At 41.9% G+C, this 22,407-nt stretch overlaps 1 protein-coding gene across 1 annotated transcript in view; it reads right to left on the bottom strand.

Annotated features, from left to right (window-relative positions):
- The window catches only part of LOC306857211 (WD repeat-containing protein 18-like), an 80,166-nt gene that overhangs the window by 46,129 nt on the left and 11,630 nt on the right, over positions 1-22,407 (bottom strand). The window contains exon 5 of the mRNA XM_079397019.1: positions 1,640-1,783. Coding sequence (XP_079253145.1) covers positions 1,640-1,783 — 144 coding nt within the window. The remainder of the gene's footprint in view (positions 1-1,639; positions 1,784-22,407) is intronic.

The following is a 22,407-nucleotide window of genomic DNA, read 5'->3' as shown; positions in this document are numbered from 1 at the left end:
AACCGTTTAAATGATTCGGTTCAATCGCAATGACTCACTTATTAAGAGTGACTTGCTGCCACCTACTGGCGGTTTTAATTTCACATTTAAAGTATATATTTAATGTTTTATGATTAATATTTCCAAACATTATGTATGCATTTGTAATTGCAGATTAAATGCATTCATGTCCTGCATTAAACAGTGAGTAAATACATCTAAATGTCACTTCAGATGCAGCTTCTGTGTTTCCTCTGCAATGCAAAGATGATTTCATCATCTGTTTTCATTTGCTTGGTCTAATTATTCTAATTCACTGATTAAATGTGAGAATTTGACTTTGAATTTGACTCAAAAGATAATGGACACTTCTGGAAAAAAAAAAACTTTATAAAGGTTAAAATTGCCCATAAAATGTAAAAATCAGTTTAAATTTATTGGAAAATATTAATTTATATCTGAACACCACACTGAATATGAAGAATATCAAAAAGTTTAGAAGTCAGCTGTCCACAGCAGTCCTAAGGTACCAACACAATAACACACTCAGCAAAATATTGTCTAATAATCATTATTTATAAAATCCCAGAAAATAGAGATTTTTTTTTTTTGTCAATTTCGCACACCCCTAGTTTCAACGGCTTAAAATCACGTTTTTAAACTGCAATGCTTAAAAACACATGCAAACGAAAAGTTTTCGTGACCACTTGGCACAGCAATGTCATGTGAGCGTGTAACAATTCATCAACCGACAAATTGCATTTTTACTTTTTTATTTTTTATTTTTTGTGTCTACCGGCTATATCGCCCACCCCTAGCATGAACATTCTGTTAAACATCTCCCATAGAAGGTTTGGAACAATAAGAGGATGAGTAAATGCATTATCTGAGATCTCTTCAAAATACAATAATTTCCACAAACCACAAAATTCCCAATACCAATGTTTTCCGTAAACAGATTTTTCCGCTGGTTGAGCCTCATATCTTCTCAAAGCCAAAGGCACCTGCTGGGGAATAACCTACTTCCAATGAAACTGCATGGGCTTTAAGTGAAACTGACAATGGCCATGACACCTGCATACGTTTCATCTTAAATTCCATTTGAGAGAAGTGTAAAGGTGAAGCGAGGTGAGGAAACACATTCTTTTCACATTCATTTTTGCCTTCCAGCACTGAGAGTTTTCTCTAAGATGCCCTGACCTGGACTGAAACAGACAGCTCACCAGAAAAATAAAAAAAATAACCACTCACTTCAATTCTCAGCAGTGCTGAGGAGACATGTGAAGGATCAGGACAGAGGATCACAAAGATCAGCATATAAATGTTTCACACCAGAAATTGAAATTGACTAAGTTTACTCTGAGTACTATGTGAAAGAAAAGAAATGAAGATTTGACAGAAAATGACTCGACACTATTTATATCTAATCGCTGCCAAGCAGGAGTCCAGTTAAAATGACTGTAATCTTCTCCGTCTAATGCAGTGAAGATAAGACAGGGTGCATTATTGCTTATGAAACCACAACAGGCTGCTTGTCCATGTGCTATTGGCCAATTTAACATCTCATAAACAACTTCACAATGGTGACTCTATTGCAAAGGTCTCATCGGACCTGAATAAATGCCACTGATCAGGAAATGCTGGCATCTAAAGTGCTTACCGTGCTGCAGAGAGACACCTGAAAAATATTGCCATCACTGCCTCCGCAGAATAAGAAATACTCGCAGGGGTCAAAGGTCACTGACATGATGCCGACGTCGAAGAGGACGGACAGGAGCATCTCCCCAGAGGAAACTTCCCAGACCTGTGACATGAAGTGAGAGAAACAATGAAAAATAAAAATGTCCAAGATGAAAATAACAATCTTTTAATAATCTAGCTTGAAACACATGCCAAGTTCTTAGTTGGTTTCATATGTTCATATGGTTTCATATGTTTAACCTTTAGACACTTCAACTAAAGTTTTGATCAAACGGTTTTAAAACAGTTAAGCATTTTCAAGTAATAAAATATTCTCCCTATGAGAATGCACATAATGTATAAATCATAATCTGAAGGTTTATTTTAGCTCTATTGCATTAAATCTTTCAATGATTCAGATAATTTATGTTCATCATAGACAGGGTTTCTGCAGGCTTTATGAAGATTTATTTAAGACATTTTAAAACCAAGCAAAGAACATTTAAAGAATAAATTAAAGGGAACATAATACGTCAATATGGTCTCCACATGTTAATGTAAAAGCTCAAAGCTTAAAAATACAACGTCCAACAGCTTCGCTCAATCAGTGTTTCAACAGCGGAAAGACATCAATAAAACAGCTTGTAGCATTTCATGTACCTCAGGCAGGTCATCAGTGCTCGTTATTTGCTAGAGAAATGAAGTCTAGAAAAGAGCATTTCACAAAATATTAGACCATATAATCATTAGATTTTACTTTACCTCTTAGCGATGTCTTAATCATTTAATGTATGTTTAAATAAATCTTTTATGAAACAAGTTATGACAGCCACTTTGTAAATGATATATTTCAACTAAAAATAGAAGTTAATTTAAAAACTGCATTAGGCCTATGTGCAATTTGCATGTTTGCATACAAATTTTTTCTTTGAGTGTCGATTATTACAGTTAAAAATAGTAATTTAAGTTAAGTTTGGGCTGTGCTGTTAATTGTAACCTTACCTTATAATGTAAAAGGACTCCCTATAGTTTACCAAAACTATACCTAACAGTGACGTCAACACCGAGATACATACCGAGCCGTCATGAATGTGTACCGTTACACCCCTACTGCTGACTCTATTGCACACCGAAGGCATCATTCTGTACTTGCATTCTTATATTAAATGTGGCGTTCCAAAACAGTGCATCACCGTTTAGGCAAAAATTGGATTCACGAATGACCACTCTGCTGATCTCACTACCTTGAGCACGTGTGAGCTATTCCTCTTACTGGCAAGGCATATCGGAATAATTTTACATATTGTACCCATGTAAGCCTTTGGCCGATTTCGATAACTTTACGATATAATATCATGCATCCCTAACACTGATGTTCTTCAACAGTATTTTTGTCATTTTCCAGTGCAAATTTCTAAATATTCCGATCCATCTGCTTGAGAATCAAAATGACATTAGATGAGATGTATTAAGTTTTTTTATTATTATTATTATTATTATGTGAAATTGCTCAAAATTAAGTGAGTTTGTGATTTAAAGAAAAAGAACAAATATCTGCCAATGTGCTCAGAAAAATTTAATTCAAAGAGAAAACAAGTTTGCATTCCCCACTGACAGGCATTCGCACTTGTTTTAAGCTTAAAGTCATTTAATTTTGTTGAATTTCTCAGAAAACAAGCTGTATGTTCAATTTACATATCGATAGTATCTCTGTTTCAAGCTGTTTAGATATTAGCATTGCAAAACAAAAAATACTGAGTAAGATATTTATTTTTTTCATAGTGCATGCACTATTTAATGCCTTGTCTTTATGAACTTAGCACTTTCTGCTCTGAAAAGACCTTTTAAGGCCTTAATTTGTTACAGCGTGAATTAAGATTTGTTTAAGACCTGCAGAAATACTGCATAGAAGTGGTGTACTCAAGAAATATTTTTAATAAACTAATGTGTGGAGCAACAAAAAAAGAAAAACAACAACAGACAAAATCATTAGATTCTTTGACGTTTGCATTGATTAAACTAGAAATGAATAATGGCACAAAGAGAGGCAGACAGAGAAAAGAATGTAGAGACAGATAAGAGTGAAAACAAAAAGACAAAGACTTCTCAGTAATCGTTACTCTGTCTAGGTCAGGACTGTGCTTCCCTCAGGACGATAAATCCACAAAGACTGCCGTCTCTCCAGCATCTACACGTTCCTGTTCCAACTTAATGGTAGCACTTTTGCCAAAAAGTCTGATGGTCTCTCATTGGTTCAGGGGTAATGCAGTGTTATCGTCTCAGAGAAAGTGCTGAAGTGGACATTAGACAGCTCAGAAGCTCAGCTTTGGAAAGCTCTAGTTCTCTGCAGTGAGTTTGCTGAGCCAACAACACAAACTTTCAGACCAAGTGAAAGGTCTATTCTTGCAGAGCTTGTAAGGAGAGAACAACCATTATTCTCAAATTTACAGCTGCTTTTTAAAAGATCTTCAATCAATGGAAATATAAAGTTGAAGTGGAAGTACTTAGTGAGCAAGAACATACTGCATGTGAGCTTGTGCAACGAGAATGAACCGAGGAGCTCCGCCGCCCTTGCCTGCATGAGTCCAGCGTGATTGATGCCCCATCATAAAGAAGACAAACTGATCGTAAAATAATTTGGACTGAAAAGGATCAATGCCCATGACCCAGTCATAAAATGTCAAGAGTGAAAGGAAACTGCCCATTATCGCATAGCCACTTTTACTGAAATAGAAAAGACATGCAGAAAAGAAACCATATCATTTTAATTATTTAATCATTTATGCACATTTTAGGAAAAACATGGAGATATATAGAGTGGCTGATTTTCTGATCATATAAAATTTTTTTTTTTTTTTTTAAAAGTATAAATCTATCATAATAATAAAAACAACAATATAACAATGGCAACCTTATAATAATATAAAATTATAATAAAATATAATAGAATGTTATGATATTAAATGTTCATGACTACAAATATATATTTACACTTATTAGAATAATTCTAAATACATTAATTATTAATTATAAACAGGAAATAATATTTCTTTTAATTTCAATGAATGTTAAGTTTACACATTATTTACTCAAATTTTTTTTAAAAAAGTAACATTTTTCATTAAGGCAGTGTTGTCATTAACTAAAACTGAAACCCTTTATTTTTTGGTAATTTAAGTAGAGCAGAAATAAATATAAAATATAAATATTAGATGACAGACTTTGGCAACTTAATGACAACTAGAAGTACAAAACGTACAAAAAATTATAACTGAAATAAGAATAAAGCTATTCAGAAATATAAAAAACTAATAAAACTGACAAAAGCAAACTGAAAAACAAATGAAAATATAAAAATAAAAGCTAATTTAAAGTATTATTAAATAATACACAATACTAAATTAACACTGTGACGAAGCTGGTGATGAAAAATATGAAAATTTGGTCATCATTTACTCACCCTCATGTCATTCCAAACCTGTATGAGTTTGTTTCTTCTACTGAACACAAAATAATATATTTTGAAGAATGTAGGTAATCAGACAGCTGGCGGTAGCCATTGACTTCCATAGTATATTTTTTTTCCATAGTATGGCGGCTACAGTCAACTGTTTGGTTACCAACATTTTTCAAAATAGCTTCTTTTGAGTTTAACAGAAGAATGAAACTCATTTTCATTTTTGAATAAACCATCCCTATCCCACTGGAATAGTTTCTAATGGTCAAAAATTAACCAATTAATACACCCGGCCAGTATATCAGTCACAATTCAAATAACCCTCATAAGAAACCACAGACATAAAAGCTTCCTTCTAAACATGTAGAGCAAAGGTAATGTGATGTTCAAAAAAAATTAACTGGCCATTTCATAAATCAGGCTGTCCATTGCACTGGTCAAAGGTTAGGCGGTGCATCTGTGTGGGCTGAGCTCTGGTCTAGTTTGTCAATCCATGCAGCCGTCAGACGTTTTTAACCATCATTAAACACCCAACAGCGATCAGTCTGCAGTTTGACACAGAGACACCTCTCCATCCCTCTTGCGCTAACAAGCCCATGTCTTTGTGCACCGTGACAGAATCCCCTCACGACAACGACAGACGAATTCATCTACGATGACTGACAGGCCGTAATCCACTGTAGCCGATGCTTTTGAGCTCAGATGACTAATGAACAACAGTGGGACGGATTAAACATCAAAATGATCAACTTGATTGATGGCAATCTGATGGCGACCACTTTGTCTGAAGGGGACAGAGCACAAACGGGAGGGAGTGACTAGATCCAACAAATATCAGAAAAAAAACACAAAAAAAACTTTAGTTTAATGGTAGCTTGAGATGAAGCTTTAAAGTTCATATTCAGCCTTTGATAAGTGACGTCTGTGCTTCTCCACCACCGAAAACGAACCAGGTTACGTATGTAACCCAGGTTCCCTGAAGGGAACGAGAGCTGCGTCGGAAGACGCTATGGGAACGCCTTCAGCGTCATTCCGCTCTGAACATCCTATGTCATCAGTCCAATAGAAGGGCGACGCGTCACGGGCGGGGTGACGTCACGACCAAAACGTATATTAGCACGTGCGGCGAAGCCCGCGTCAGCTTCATGTCATGAAGCAAGTGCTGGCAGGGATGCCGGAAGTATGGCTTCGAGACGCAGCTCTCGTTCCCTTCAGGGAACCTGGGTTACATACGTAACCTGGTTTGTTCCCTTCCAGGAACGTCGAGCTGCATCGGAAGACGCTATGGGAACGCTATGCCCACGCCGCCAGATTGACAAGTCCCTGCCTGATGTCAGGACGAGAGAATAGAGGAGCCCGGAGTGGCTCGAATGTCGAGGTCATAGAACCTGGCGAATGTCAGGGGCGTGGACCACCCAGCAGCGTCGCAGATGTCTTGGATAGAGACGCCTGCCCAAAGGGCCTTGGAGGCCACCATACCTCTGGTCGAGTGCGCTCTGACTCCCACGGATGGGCAAGCCCAGAGGCCTCGTAAGCAAGATTGACAGCATCCACAATCCACCTACTAAGAGTGGGCTTCGTAGCAGGAAGACCCCTCTTAGGCGGACCATGGTACTCGAGCAGTTGGTCTGACTTCCTCCACAGAGCAGCTCTGTGGATGTACGTGCCCAGTGCTCACACTGGACACATACGGTTGTGCTTCTCCTGGCCGGGTTCCCCGAAGGGAGGAAGACAGAGGCCTGGAGTACGACCGGCTGGGGTATGACCGTAGAACCTTCGGTACGTACCCCCTTTTTCAGGGGTAGAGAAAGACTTTAGCCAAACTGGGCACACAGTCAACATCGAAGGGGCCGAGATCGTACAGGAGGCCTCAGCCTCCACGCACCGGAGGAAACATGTAACTAGGGGGTGTCTGCCCACTGAGTGGCCACCGATAAGGGCGTGGTACGAAGAGATAGCTGCCACATAGACCTTAACAGTGGAGTGGGTTAACCCTGCGGAGAAACGGGCCTGCAGGAACTCCAGAACTGTACCAACTGGGCAGTTGACTGGGTCAAGCTGGCGATCTCCTCACCAAGAAGTGAAGAGCTTCCACTTCAAGGCGTACAGTTTCCTCGTGGAGGGAGCTCTGGATTGAAGGAGGGTCTCGACAACCTCGGTTGATAGACCGGAAGCTATGAGTTGCGCCCCCTCAGAGGCCATACCCACAACTTCCATAGCTCCGGGCGAGGGGCACAATGGTGCCCCCGGCCTGTGAGAGGAGATCTCTCCTGATCGGTACCGGCCACGGGGTGCCGTCGAGGAGAGAAATCAGGTCCGAGAACCAACTCGGCCCGGCCAGAACGGTGCTACTAACAGTAGACTGACCGCGTCCCGGCGCACTCTCGCCAGAACTCCCGGGAGCAGAGCGATCGGGGGGAAGGCGTACAGACGGAGCCTTGGCCACATCTGTACCATAGCGTCCAGTCCCAGAGGAGCTGGAGGAGCTAGAGAGGACCAGAGGGGACATTGCGCTAACTCTCGAGTGGCGAAGAGGTTCACCTGTGCCTGGACAAAAACCATCCAAATCTGCTTCACCACACCTGGGTGAAGCATCCATTCCCCGGGCCTCAGCCCCTGTCTCGACAGAACGTCTGCTCCCACATTTAGATGCCCAGGAATGTGCACATCTCTCAGTGATCGGAGCTGGCCCTGGGACCACACAAGGGTCTGGTGTGCCAGCTTCTACAAGGGGCGCGACCGCAGACCTCCTTGGTGGTTGATGTAAGAGACCACTGCCGTGCTGTCGGTGCGGACCAGCACGTGGTGATCTCTCAGGTCCGGGAGGAAGTGCTTGAGCGCACGGAACACAGCTAGGATCTCTAGCTGGTTGATATGCCACGTCAAGTGGCGATCACTCCACAGACCGCGGGCAGGGTGGCCACTCATGACCGCACCCCGACCGGTGAGGGAAGCGTCCGTCGCTAGCGAGACGCGGCGACAAGGAGCTCCCAGCACCGGGCCCTGGGACAAGAACCGAGGGTCCCTCCACATGTCTAAGGCACGACAACGGCGTGACACTTTGACAGCGCGGACCCTTGGTCTTGAGCCACCACTGTAGGGGCCTCATGTAGAGCAGGCCAGAAGGAATCACGCTGGACGCTGCTGCCATGGGCCCGAGCAGTCTCTGAAACTGCTTGACAGTGAGTGGCTGGCCTTCTCGTACTCTCTTGACTGCCGTGAGGATTGACTCGATCCGAGCAGGGGTCAAACGAGCCTGCATCGTGGTCGAATCCCACACTACGCCTAGATAAGTGGTTCTCGAACTGGAGAAAGCACACTCTTCTTGGCGTTTAGTCTTAACCCCAGATCTTTCATGTGGGCGCGAACGACATCTCGATGCCGAACCGCCAACCGCTCTGATTGAGCGAGAATCAACCAATCGTCGATATAATTGAGTATGCGGATGCCCTGCAGTCGCAACAAGACCAGTGCTGCATCCACACACTTGGTGAAAGTGCGGGGTGAGAGTGCTAGGCCGAAAGGAAGAACCCGATACTGATACGCTTTGCCCCCAAAACGAACCTCAGGAACTTCCTGTGAGAGGGGAGGATGGATATATGGAATAGGCATCTGTGACAAACCAGTCCTTGGACCTGATTTGAGACACAATCTGCCTGATAGTGAGCATCTTGAACTTCAGCTTTCTGGAAGTACCGGCTGTAGCAGCCAGCGTGGACTTCGTGAGGAGGAACAAACTCGATGGCTTCCTTCCTCAGCAAAGTATCGACTTCCTGTTCCAAGACCAGAGCCTGCTCGGGGCGGACCGTAGTCACACAGAACCCCGTTGAACAGCGGAGGTGGCCCATCGAACTGGATGGAATAGCCAGCCTCTACCGTCCGCAGGACCCAAAGAGACACATTCGGCAGTCGCTGCCAGGCTGCCAAACGATCTACTAAGGGAATCAGTCTCTCGAGACTGACCTCTGGTGTTAGCGAAGCTGCCAGACCGCTGCCTCACTGCCGCGCACCGGCAGGAGACGCGTAATCTGGCGGCCGAGGCGAGTTTCTCAGGCCCGCTAATGTCACAGGCGGAGTAACCTGAGAGCAACACTCGCTGGGACCTGCTGTGCCCTGGAACTGCAGGGTTGACAGACAAATCCCCGGAGGACACCGAGGGGAGGTGGTCACCGTGTGCCGCGGTGCAAGCCGCTCCACCCCAGTAGGGGTCGCCCTCCGTAGTCCTGGGGCTCGCCCGTCAGGACTTCTTTGCCGAGGACCTCCTAGCCGACAAGACATCCCTCAGGTCTGCCTTCGGCTTCGAGGCCCCCGACGCAGAGCGCCGCTGCCCTCGGCTCCGCCGCGGGGGAGCGCGAGAGGCGACGCTCTGTTTCTGCGCAGCCTTGTGTGAGGAGCTGGTATGCGGAGGGGACTGCTCCCGCCCAGCAGCCTCAAGAGTTAGAGAGCGGCGGGGGAGAAATATCTTCTGGCCTAATCACCGCCCTCGTCTAACTCTTTCAGCAGTTCGGCCTGGTACGCCTGTAACACTGCCATAGTGTGCAGACACGCACCGGCTGACCTGCTGTCGCATACCCCCTGCCCACTAAGGATGATGTGGTGCGCAGAGGCTTAGTGGGCAGGGTAGGAGCATTCAGAGCCGACGCCCCCGCGGGTGACAGATAGCTCGCGAGTGTCTGTTCAACCCGGGGCATTGCTCTGTACCCGCGCGCGTCCAACTCCCGCACATTACCATAATAATGAGAGGCGGGAATGAGCGGGCGGGCGGGACGACAATAGTTAACCCACGATCTCGACACCTCGATGTGGAGATCGGGGGGAAAACGAGAGGCTCCTACGTAGAGGTGGCCGCGCGCGCAGAAAACGCTCAGAGTAAACTAGCGCGCGGCACAGAAACTTTCTCGGGGGGCCAACTGATGTCTAGTTTGGCCACTGCCCGTGTAACCACCTCTAAAACTCCTCATACTGTGGGCGGAGGCGGCGAACCCTCGTGAACGCTCGTCACATCAACCTCCTCGGAGGAAGAAAGACGCAGCGTCGAGCCCTCGTCTCGGGGGGAAGAGACCACTTCCATACGAGAGACGGGGCGCCAGATCTGGTGGATACGGGAGGAGATAAGGACATACCCGTCTCACTCTCACCAGCCAGATCAGCCTGCGAGCCCCGCGAGTGCAGCCGCCGCTCTGCCTCGGCAGAAGCGGGACCGAAACCGCGCGGAGAGCTCGAGAGCGAACGAGGCGGCGAAACCTCGTCAATGCTCGTCACGTCAACCTCCTCGGAGGAAGAGAGACGAAGCATTGAGCCCTCGTCTCGGGGGGAAGAGTACCGCTTCCAAACCGAGAGACGGGGCGTCAGATCTGGCGGATACGGGAGGAGATAAGGACATACCCGTCTCACTCTCACCAGCCAGATCAGCTCGCGAGCCTCGCAAGCGCAGCCACTGCTCTGCCTTTCTCTCTCTTTCTTTACGGCAGAAGCGGGACCGGCTTTATTTTCTCTTATGCTTGTGCAAACACTGCAGCTTACAAAGCTTGGAAGACAAGCGGGGCGCTCACAAAGGCTCTCTCCTCGAAGAGAGCCCTCCGGGTGCGGAGTGTGCGCAGCGAGAGCCGCTCACAGTGCGAGCAGTCAGCTCCCTCAAGAGCCGCTGCCGCATGCTCCGCACCCAGGCAGACCACGTACAGACTATGTGTGTCCTCCCCAGTAATAGAGCGAGGGCAAGGACTAGCACACAATCTGAAGCGCGATCCGAAATCGCCCCCTGTTTTGGTCTTGTGTTTTCCCTTTTTTGGCATGTCTTTTGCTTCAAATAAGGACAGACAACACTAAATAAGACTCACAAACAGAGACTCGGACTGACAACATACAGAGCGCTTGCTGAATGACAGAAAGCACATGCTTATATACGTTCTGGTCGTGACGTCACCCCGCCCGTGACGCGTCGCCCTTCTATTGGACTGATGACATATGATGTTCAGAGCGGAATAACGCTGAAGGCGTTCCCATAGCGTCTTCCGACGCAGCTCGACGTTCCTGGAAGGGAAGCACCACTTTCCACTGGCTTAAAAAGAGTTTAATTAAAAAGCGCCTAGGAGACACCCATAAACAAACAAAAAAAAAACATTTACTGGTTGACACATTCAAGAACTGGCCTTTAAATTCTGTCCAGACTACATTTTTCAATGCCATTTTTCCAAAATTTTTCACATAGCTTATTTATTTCACATACCTTTAGGCTGTATACATGCAATGTACAATGTACTGTATGACTCAACCCACTATCCATTATAATGAAGACGAACTCCATTCAAGGCCAGCAGAAATCAGTTTTCTGCCCTCATATAAACCTATATGAAATTCATAAACATGATACATGATTCAGACATCTGACTAGAAAGCAAAACAACTTTGACATTGAACCTGATCAACAAGCTTTACCCCATCTCTTTCTTTCAGTAGATAGATACAGTATGTAGTGATTTCAGGTGCTTGTACAAAATCGACAAGAAAGACCTGTACTTTGGTTGCTGCAGGAAGAGACGTGGAAATAGCCATTTTGAAAAATCCACTAGTTTATTTAGCATCAATTTCAAATTTGGTATTCAATTTTAGTGTAGTTAAAACCAAATACATTTCATTTCAGCTTTATAAATAATTATTTTGATTTATTTTTTTGTTAATGATGAAAAAACAGATTGGCGCCCTAACAGCTAAGCGTACGGTGACTAATGCAAGCTAAGTTGGTAACAAGACCACTTCAAGTGCAAATTAAACTATCCCAAAATAAAATTAAGGACTATTGCATTTTAACACTTTCCAAAGAGATTTTGGCTGCATTTCAATCTAATTTAAAAGGGATCTTCGGAACTCTTTAGTACAGCTAACAGAAAGGTTTCCCTGTCGTTCACGGGCCAGTAAAGTGGCGGATTGGAAGGACTGAATGCCGATGACAAAGTTTAAGTCCTCTCAGCACCTTGCTGCCTTGAGTTGTCTTTGAAATGCTCATTCCAGACACACTTCTCATGCCGCACGCTATTGACAGTTTTAAAACAATGTTGCACGGGTTCATAATGGCAATTAAATTAAACAGACACGTAAATAGTAAATAGTAGGGGTGTAATAGCACACAAACCTCACGGTTCCTCGGTTTTGACGTCACAGTTCAGTATGGGGGAAAAACGAAACATAAAATTGCTTTTCTTTTATTAAACAGTGGTTTACTGAACAAATTGCTCTTTCTTTAAATAAATTCAATTAAAATTTAAATTTTTTTAGGGATAAAAATCTAACTCTGTTTATGCTCTAAACTATAGGGAACACTTTTAAATTAATAAATTAAGGTTACAGTTAACAACAGAGCCCAATCTTAAATTTAATTACCATTTATTTTTAAATATAATATACAATTTTAACACAATAAAAAATTGTATGCATACATATAAATTGCAGGTAATGCAGTTTTTTCGATTAACTTCTAAACTATACAATTTCTATTTGTTGCTGAAATATATTAATTTACACAGTGGCTGTCACTAACTTGTTTCATAACAGATTTATTTAAACATACATTCAAAAATTAAGATATCACTAACAGGTAAAGTAAAACATATAATGCATATATATAGTCTAATATTTCGCAAAATGCTCTTCTATAGACTTAATTTCTCTAGCAAACTAACGATCCTAATGATCTGAGTGGTCTGTTAGGTTTATATTCAGTGAGCATATCTGCAATGTATTTAGGTCCTATGCCATTGAGTGATTTATAAATGAGTAAAAGTTCTTTAAAATCAATCCTAAATGTAACTGGAAGCCAGTGTAAGGACTTGAGGACTGGTGTGATATGCTCAGATTTTCTGGTTCTAGTCAGAATCCTGGCAGCAGCGTTCTGGATGAGCTGCAGCTGTCTAATGGTCTTCTTGGGAAGGCCTGTGAGGAGACCATTACAATAATCCATCCTGCTGGTGATAAAGGCATGAACAAGTTTCTCCAAGACTGGAAACAAAATTTTGTTTGGCTCTCAGCAAAGGCGGACGCTTTTTCCTCTCCTCTCCTCCCCTTATCTTCCCTGCTTGCTTCTCGTCTTGTCTATTGTCTAACACTGAGAGACTCTTCTGCACTGCTCTCCAAACCGAAAAATCATGGATTTGATCAACTGGTCTCTCAACGCAATTGACACCATATTCTCTACAAGAGCCCTGGGTTCGGTGGAGCCCAATTGTCCGGCCGGAACGTTCGCTACTTGCTACACGATGGACACATGGGAGAGATTGCGGGTCGTGTGTCTGGCGGCTCTTTCCGTGGAGGACATTGAAGACATCTACCTATTCGGAACCATGATAACGGGTTTTCTGCTGATTGGATTAGGCTTTGCCCTGGGTTATCAGAGAATTCAGAAGACGGGAACAGCTCTCTCCGCGTTCGCTTCATTGTTGTCTAGCCCGGCGCCTCATAATCACACAATCCCTGCATCCCGATGTGCATACTATCCACCCTATCTGCCCTAAATAGTATTGAAAATTACTAATATCACATAGAATTTAGGATGGCTCGTGTGCATATTGGGACGCAGGCAATGATTACTTTCCGCGCTGCGATGACGGCAAGAAGTTGGGGTGAAACCTTATCAAGCGATTAATTTGCGTAAAAAAAATATTAACACGTTAAAATTTTTAGATTAATCGCATGCGTTGACGTGTTAACGCTGACAGCCCTAGTTTTGTCACATTTGAGGATTCCTCACCCACATTCATTAATGCTTTGAATCTGTTCTCAAGATGTATAGGGGGTGGTAGAATACCAGCGTTTGCAAGCCTTTTCATAGCCATATCTGTGGTAGAGGATGCTACCACAGCAATACGAGATACTTGTGATAATCTGATGTCTCGAGAGCCTTTGGGTCTCGCTCCCTGTTTGTGCCATCGATTAGTCTGTCGAGCAGTTTCGGTGAGGACTCTCCGGCTGTATGCCAGGACTCACCGGCTGTATGCTGAGAGGGTCCGTGATGACGATCTGCTGTGTGTTCCACCTGTTTTGGAAGTGCAGCAAGTAACTTTGTTTCAAAAATCGTAATCCTATGTAGAAGTCTGTGGCAGTTTATGCAGCAAGTGGATTCCACAAGAGGCATTTCTTTCTCGTCTGTTTGAACGTAGACAGCTGTTGGCAGTGGGAGGATTCTTCTTTTCCGTCCAGTCCCGAAAAGTTTTTAGTAGTAGTCAACTAGTAACTAGTAGTAAATGGGAAGGGATGACCACGCTCACTCACACTATGCACTGCCGTTTGAACTGAGGTGTTTATACAGCGATCTGTCGTGCCACAACAAAGAGCGTCAAAACAACATTTATTGTTTGAATTTCCTGAAAAAAATGGACATAATTTGAAAGATGAGACTTTGTTTATTATCAAAAGTAACACGATATAGAACTGGAAATTTCCAATGAATGAAATTTCTACTCGTGCAATGGTTAAAACAATGCTGTATTTGTTTGGTACACATGCATACCGAACTGAAAGACCCATACTGAACATTTCTGTGTATTACGTGTACCGTTACATCCCTAGTAAATAGTGTAAATAATTTAGGAGTAAATGGTTCTAGTCAAACTATAGAAAGCCTGAATTGTTTCATGTTAAAGTGATATATACATATTATAATTCTATCTTTTTTAAATATAGAAAATTAAAACAAAAATGTTTTGCTTCAACTGAATTTATAAGCGACTTCATTATAATGTACACTATAAAAGGTGGATAAATATAGCTTTTGAAATCTGCTATACAGATCAGTATTCTCAATCCAATTTAAAGAATGCTTGCTGAACAAAAATCAATTACTTAAAAGAAAAAACAAACAAAGAGATAAAATAACCTTCTCTTTGCCAAAAAACAATGCAAAAAAATTATTTTGGATCCCATGAACCCGTGACCACACATCAGTTGAATTCTATATTAACGCACCAAGCTGTTTGGCAACTGCTGACAGTCTACAATTAGACTAATGAACTATACTACTTGGCAGAAGAAATGTTTACTGTGATTTATTATTTATAAATGTTGGGGGTATTATGCTCATTTTTGGATGCGCTCACATCCACATCTAGAATAAGATGCCACCTGACGTCAAAATACTGCAACCCGCTGCAGTTCTTCCACAGCAGAGCCAAGCTGATAAACATCAGCCTTAAACCAGCCATGAAAATATCTACACGGGAAGCCCATGACACAAGCATCATTCAAAACAGCTGAGTGCAGAACGTGTCACCCAATTAAACAGCGTGAGCCGCATACCCACGGACACCACAAAATATTTTTTTTTTTTTAATCGCTGGCTCCTTCTAGGGGTTGATCGATTCGGGTATAGATTGGCCCTGAGACCCTGATGGCAGCCACAGCGTTCAAATGGCTTTGGACAGCGTGAGACGAGGCTGATTATACGAGACCTACGAGCATGTTTTGTCAGGACATTCATTCCAAAAACAATCTTGGAAATGGTCCTGAGAAAAGAGGGGTGAGTCACCCTGAGGTAAACTCCCCTTTATTATCACCCACACCTCGTTCACCCATTTCTCCTCACCGGTCCTGCAAAAGCCCCATAGGGGATTGTGGGTAATGAGAGAGTGCACTCCGTGTGACATTGAATGCCTGTGTGCAGTGGCGCCATGGGCACACCTCCAGTTTAAACAAAGACTAAGCAGCGTTCATGACAGATCCTCAGAGGATGTAGCCTGTAGATCAGTCATGCCTGTGGCTTCTTTATAATGGGCTTAATTATTGGCATAATCTTTGTCAAAGCAATGTCAATGACAACAGGAATAAAGTCTCATCCAAAATCACACCGCAACATTGTTAGACGCGACGAGTAAATCAGCGGTGAGAGTTGAAGTGTTCCTCGGGCTCAAAGATCCATGAAAGATCAAACAAGTCCTTCACTTCTTTAGAGTGTATCAATAACGGACTGGAAATTATTCAGCACCGAGGTTCAATGATCACACAGGAAACACTCAAAGCGAGTCAACAGGGCGATCTCTGGATGACCTTGGAGGGACGCTCTGCTGCTGATGCCTCCTTTGATATTTTGATGCTTCTGGTGTGCAGTTTCTCATCCTGGAGTTTAATCTAAAAAGTGCAGTTTATTGTTGGATTTGAAAATTAGAAGCTCCGTGAGTCTTCCATTATCCATAAATTACTAAAAAGGAAAGAGCGATTAATCAGTTGATTTTGAGTAAAATGGTAGAACTAAATACTTACATATGTACGCTTGTTATGTTATGTACATACTAATAAATATACTGTATATATATATATATATAGGGGTGGTGATGGCGCAGTGGATAAGACACATGCCTTTGGTGTGAGAGACCCGGGTTCGAATCCACTGTGAGACACCAATGTGTCCCTGAGCAAGACACTTAACCCCTAGTTGCTCCAGAGGCGTGCGACCTCTGACATATATATATTGTCTCCAATTGGATAAAAAGCGTCAGCTAAATGAATAAATGTAAATATAAATATATATATATATATATATATATATATATATATATATATACAGTGGGGCAAATAAGTATTTGATACACTGCCGATTTTTCAAGTTTTCCCACATACAAAGAATGGAGAGATCTGTAATTTTCATCGTAGGTACATCTCAACTGTGAGAGACAGAATATTTTTTAAAAATCCAGAAAATCACATTGTATGATTTTTGAATAATTAATTTCCATTTTATTGCATGAAATAAGTATTTGATACAATAGAAAAATAGAACTTAATATTTGGTACAGAAACCTTTGTTTACAATTACAGAGGTCAGACGTTTCCTGTAGTTCTTGACCAGGTTTGCACACACTGCAGCAGGGATTTTGGCTCACTCCTCCATACAGGTCTTCTCCAGATCTTTCAGGTTTTGGGGCTGTCGCTGGGCAACACAGAGTTTCAGCTCCCTCCATAGATTTTCTATTGGGTTCAGGTCTGGAGACTTGCTAGGCCACTCCGGGACCTTGAAATGCTTATGGAGCCACTCCTTAGTAGCCCTTGCTGTGTGTTTGGTGTCATTGTCATGCTGGAAGACTCAGCCACGACCCATCTTCAATGCTCTTACTGAGGGAAGGAGGTTGTTGCCCAAAATCTTGCGATACATGGCCCCATCCATCCTCCCCTCAATACGGTGCAGTCGTCCTGTCCCCTTTGCAGAAAAGCACCCCCAAAGCATGATGTTTCCACCCCCATGCTTCACAGTTGGGATGGTGTTATTGGGATTGTACTCATCCTTCTTTTTACTCCAAACACGGCAAGTGGAATTTATACCAAAAAGTTCAATTTGGGTCTCATCTGACCACATGACCTTCTCCCAGGCCTCTTCTGGATCATCCAGATGGTCTTTGGCAAAATAGCAATAGCAAAATAATTTTGACAGCACATTGATGCTTTGAAAATAACTATAGATAAACTATATATCAATCGCTGCATTCCCCCCCCCCCCCCCCCCCCCCAGAAAGATGCAGTGTTAACCCTAACATTTTATTTTATTTATAAGATTTAACATTTGTAGATGGTCTAAAACAAAAGAGTTGTGAAAATTCTGAAAATCTTTTAGAGCTTATGATTTGTTTAAAAAATAAAACATATTACACATTAATGAATAAATCAGTATATATAAAATTATTTAATTTACAAGTGTCATGTTTGTGGGGGGTTTTTCATGCAAGCTATAGCTTCTTACCTTTAAATCAAAACATACTCATTATTTTATAACATCAATTACTGCTTTATTTAATCAGAAACAGATTCCAAATGTTACTTGTGTAGGCTATTCACTTTTAATTTAATTAGAATTAGGCCAACAGCACCCCATACAGATTAAAACTGTGTATGTGCGTTCACAGATTAAATGCAGAGATCCAAAAGAGTGAATCTAATCGTCATTCAGACAAAACTTTGCTTCAAGAATGAGCCACACTGCTAACGTGATCTAATCACTAGCAAACCCTGAGCACATGCGAGTTAATGTATTATTCTTATTGGCAAGACATATCAGCATCATTTTTCATATCAGGCCGATGCTGATATTCACATTTAAAGCCATTATCGGCCGATTCCGATATCAGTCCAATAATATCATGCATCCCTACTCAAAACGTTTCAACATTCATATCACTCTGTGTGCGGTATCATAGCGGACACCGAAATACTGTTTTAGTGTTTTACGTAATGTAGTTTTAGAAAGTTTTTTTAAAATGTAGCACAGTTTACACTATGTTAAACAAAACAAACATTTTCAACATAAATGATAATATTTATAATGATAATAATATGAAAAAACCTGTACACAGAATGTGACAATGTCCCCATCTTCCTAAACAAAATAAGATTACTGCGGTCTGTAGCCAACTGATTAAGTCTAGTCGTTGACCGATAATGTGTTTTTGACAGCCGATGCCGATATCTTAGAGAGCAGGGTGGTCGCATACATTATACGGGATACAAATGCACACTTTATAAGATCTTTATAAGATCTCACTTTATAAGGTTTATGGAATTAAATGTTAATTAGACATTCAAAGATCTGCTTAAATAATATAAATACGTATTTGCTGAATGCTGATGGCAAACGAGCAAGTATTATGTTTGGCTTTCTATTACTAATAATATAAAAGCAATCATTATAATACTTTTTGGTATTATTATTATCTGATTATTAGACAGACTTCTATCCCTATTAGAAAGAACAGTTAAACTGTAACAACAAACAATGAAGAGGGAGAAAGTGAGCGCTGTGCTCAGCTGCTGCCGTTCTTAGCGCTGTCAAAATAAAAGTCCCAGCTCGAACACATCGGCCAAACAGAAAAACTTACTGGCCGACTGCGATACTTGAAAGATGTCAAATATCAGCAGGTACATTGGCCTTGGAAATATATTGGTTTCCACTAATTAAGTCTAATGAAATGGAGCAAATACAGTATAATTCAGTGGAAAAAAAAATTTATCCCCTTCTGATTTTGTACGTTTGCACTGACAAATAAATTATGAGTCTATAACTTTAGTGGTAGGTTTATTTGAACAGTGAGAGACAGTATAACAAAAAAATCCAGAAAAACGCATTTAAAAAATGTTATAAATTGATTTGCGCTTTAATGAGTAAAATAAGTATTTGATCCCCTATCAATCAGCAAGATTTCTGGATCCCAGGTGTAAAAGGGAGTGCTCCTAATCTCAATTTGTTACCTGTATAAAAGACACCTGTCCACAGAAGCAATCAATCAATCAGATTCCAAACTCTCCACCATGGCCAAGACCAAAGAGCTGTCCAAGGATATCAGGGACAAGATCGCCAAGCAGCTTGGTGAGAAGGTGACAACAGTTGGTGTGATTATTCGCAAATAGAAGAGAAACAAAATAACTGTCAATCTCCCTCGGACTGGGGCTCCATGCAAGATCTCACCTCGTGGAGTTTCAATGATCATGAGAACGGTGAGGAATCAGCCCAGAACTACACGGGAGGATCTTGTCAATGATCTCAAAGCAGCTGGGACCATAGTCACCAAGAAAACAATTGGTAACACACTACGCTGTGAAGGACTGAAATCCTGCAGCGCCTGCAAGGTCCCCCTGCTCAAGAAAGCACATATACAGACCCGTCTGAAGTTTGCCAGTGAACATCTGAATGATTCAGAGGAGAAGTGGGTAAAAGTGTCTTTGGCATCAACTCAACTCGCCATGTTTGGAGGAGGAGGAATGCTGCCTATGACACCAAGAACACCGTCCCCACCGTCAAACATGGAGGTGGAATAATGTCAAACATTATGCTTTGGGGGTGTTTTTCTGCTAAGGGGACAGGACAACTGCACTGCATCAAAGGGACGATGGACGGGGCCATGTACAGCCAGGGGCCAGGGCATTGAAGCCAACCAGGGCATTGAAAATGGGTCGTGGATGGGTATTCCAGCATGACAATGACCCAAAACACACGGCCAAGGAAACAAAGAAGCGGCTCAAGAAGCAGCACATTAAGGTCCTGGAGTGGCCTAGCCAGTCTCCAGACCTTAATCCCAGAGAAAATCTGTGGAGGGAGCTGAAGGTTTGAGTTGCCAAACGTCAGCCTCAAAACCTTAATGACCTGGAGAGGATCTGCAAAGAGGAGTGGGACAAAATCCCTCCCGAGATGTGTGCAAACCTGGTGGCCAACTACAAGAAACGTCTGACCTCTGTGATTGCCAACAAGGGTTTTGCCACCAAGTACTAAGTCATGTTTTGTGAAGGGGTCAAATACTTATTTGACTCATTAAAATGCAAATCAATTTATAACTTTTTTAAATGCATTTTTCTGGATTTTTTGTTGTTATTCTGTCTCTCACTGTTACAATAAACCTACCATTAAAATTATAGACTGATCATTTCTTTGTCAGTGGGCAAACGTACAAAATCAGCAGGGGATCAATTTTTATTTATTTTTTCCACACTGCATTTTAGAAAGCTAGTTTTTGTGATGTTAATTATGAAGTAATGTATTAAAGGGATAATTCACCCAAAAATAAAAATTATGTCATCATTACTTGCCCTCAAGTTCCAAACCTGCTTGAGTTTCTTTGTTCTGTTAAACATAAAAGAAGATTTTTTTGAAGTATTGATGGTGCCCAGTTTTTGATCCCTATTGCTTTCCATAGAATAAAAGAAAATCAACAGGGACCAAAAAGTGCCAAACTCATTGGTTTGGACCAACTTGAGGGTAAGCAAATGATGACAAATTTAATTTTTGGATGAACCGTCCCTTTAATTGAATTTTTTTTTTTTATTTACTAGCCAATCAACACCAGTCAAATCAGTCAAACCTAGTATGGTTTTAAACTTGTGTGAGCCATCAGATGTGTTTAATATTGTATGGATCTCTGTTCCTAGAGCAGGTGGAACAGTATGTTCTTCCCCGTACTGTCCATCACACTGGACATCATTTTCTCTGGCACTGATCTTCACACAGTCTTCTCAGTCAAATCAACCATGTCACCCGAAGCCACCCATGAGAAACAGCAGCACAGAGACTCAAATCTGCTACTTATGCAGTTTACATCACCGCTAGACACTTACTGACCCTATGTCGCATTCATTAACGGTAAAATCACATTTCAGCAAAGTTTCAAACTTGAGGAAGGGGAAGCATGCATTATTGTCCATTTATAACAAAATTACCCCATTTTAAGTGTTTTAGCTGGACGACAGGAGGCTTGTAAATGCCTAATAAGGTCTATAAAAAGTGCACATCAACAAAGAACAAGCGCAAAAGGGATGCAAACTTCCCCTGAATGACAATCCAAGGTCTCATCACAGCAAACATTAATTTAAGAGCATCTTCCCACATAAAACAAGGAAGAAAATACAGGACATCATCTCAAGCCAAGTACTCCATTCATGACCCGATTTCTTGATGCCATTACGAGAGTTTAGCAAGTTAAATAAGCTACAAACTGGATTACAAGTGAAGCAGCTTTAGGTGCATATGACAGAAATATGCAAAAACTGCACAGAACCGATGAAGACATCAGCATATTAAATTAGCCGATATAAAACAGGCTTCCCCTACAAAGCATTAGATCAAATACAAAGATGTGTGTAGGTGGCACATGCGGAACATAAGGATGTGGAGATGCATTTTAAAGTGGTCTGGCATTTACAATAAATGTTATTTGGAACAATAAATGGACACAAACAGATGTATTAAACAACTATAGCTATGTTAAGATGCACAGTGCCGCGTATATTTTATGTATTTATTGATTTATGATTGATTTATACACAACACAAAAATAAAAAACAATCAATTACATTTAGGAATTTTTTTCCATGCAATTAAATTAAGGCTTTCTGAGCAAAACAATTATTTGTTTGGCCAGTCTCCACCATCATTCAGTGTTTCTTTGAAAAAACTGCTCTATTTTAAGGGGCCGTTCATACAGAACATGCTTTTCCACACCAATGTGCAACTTTTCTATAGTTTTCCTACGTGCATGCGCTAGACAGTTGTTTGTGACCATTGTGCTTATGTCTCGCATCTTTTACAGCATCTTGCACATGAGCACTACGTTTTTAAGACACCATGGCAAGTTAAAACAACTTCAACTCTTACATGCATCAGCGTTCAATGAATGTCAGTTCCAAAACAGTGGACCAATCAGAAGATCCAGAGACGGGGTAAATGTTACAAGCTTTTGTTGGAATGGTTTTATTTGACATTAACAGAGCGAAAGATGCCTTCTGCACTGTGCTTTTTTATAAAAACAATATTCTGAGTGCTGCATCTCGTATTT

The sequence above is a fragment of the Barbus barbus genome (genome assembly GCF_936440315.1).
Source record: "Barbus barbus genome assembly, chromosome: 37".
In the NCBI taxonomy this organism is placed as follows: Eukaryota; Metazoa; Chordata; class Actinopteri; order Cypriniformes; family Cyprinidae; genus Barbus; species Barbus barbus.
Note: the sequence above shows the minus strand (reverse complement) of the source record. Positions and strands in the feature narration are given on the sequence as shown.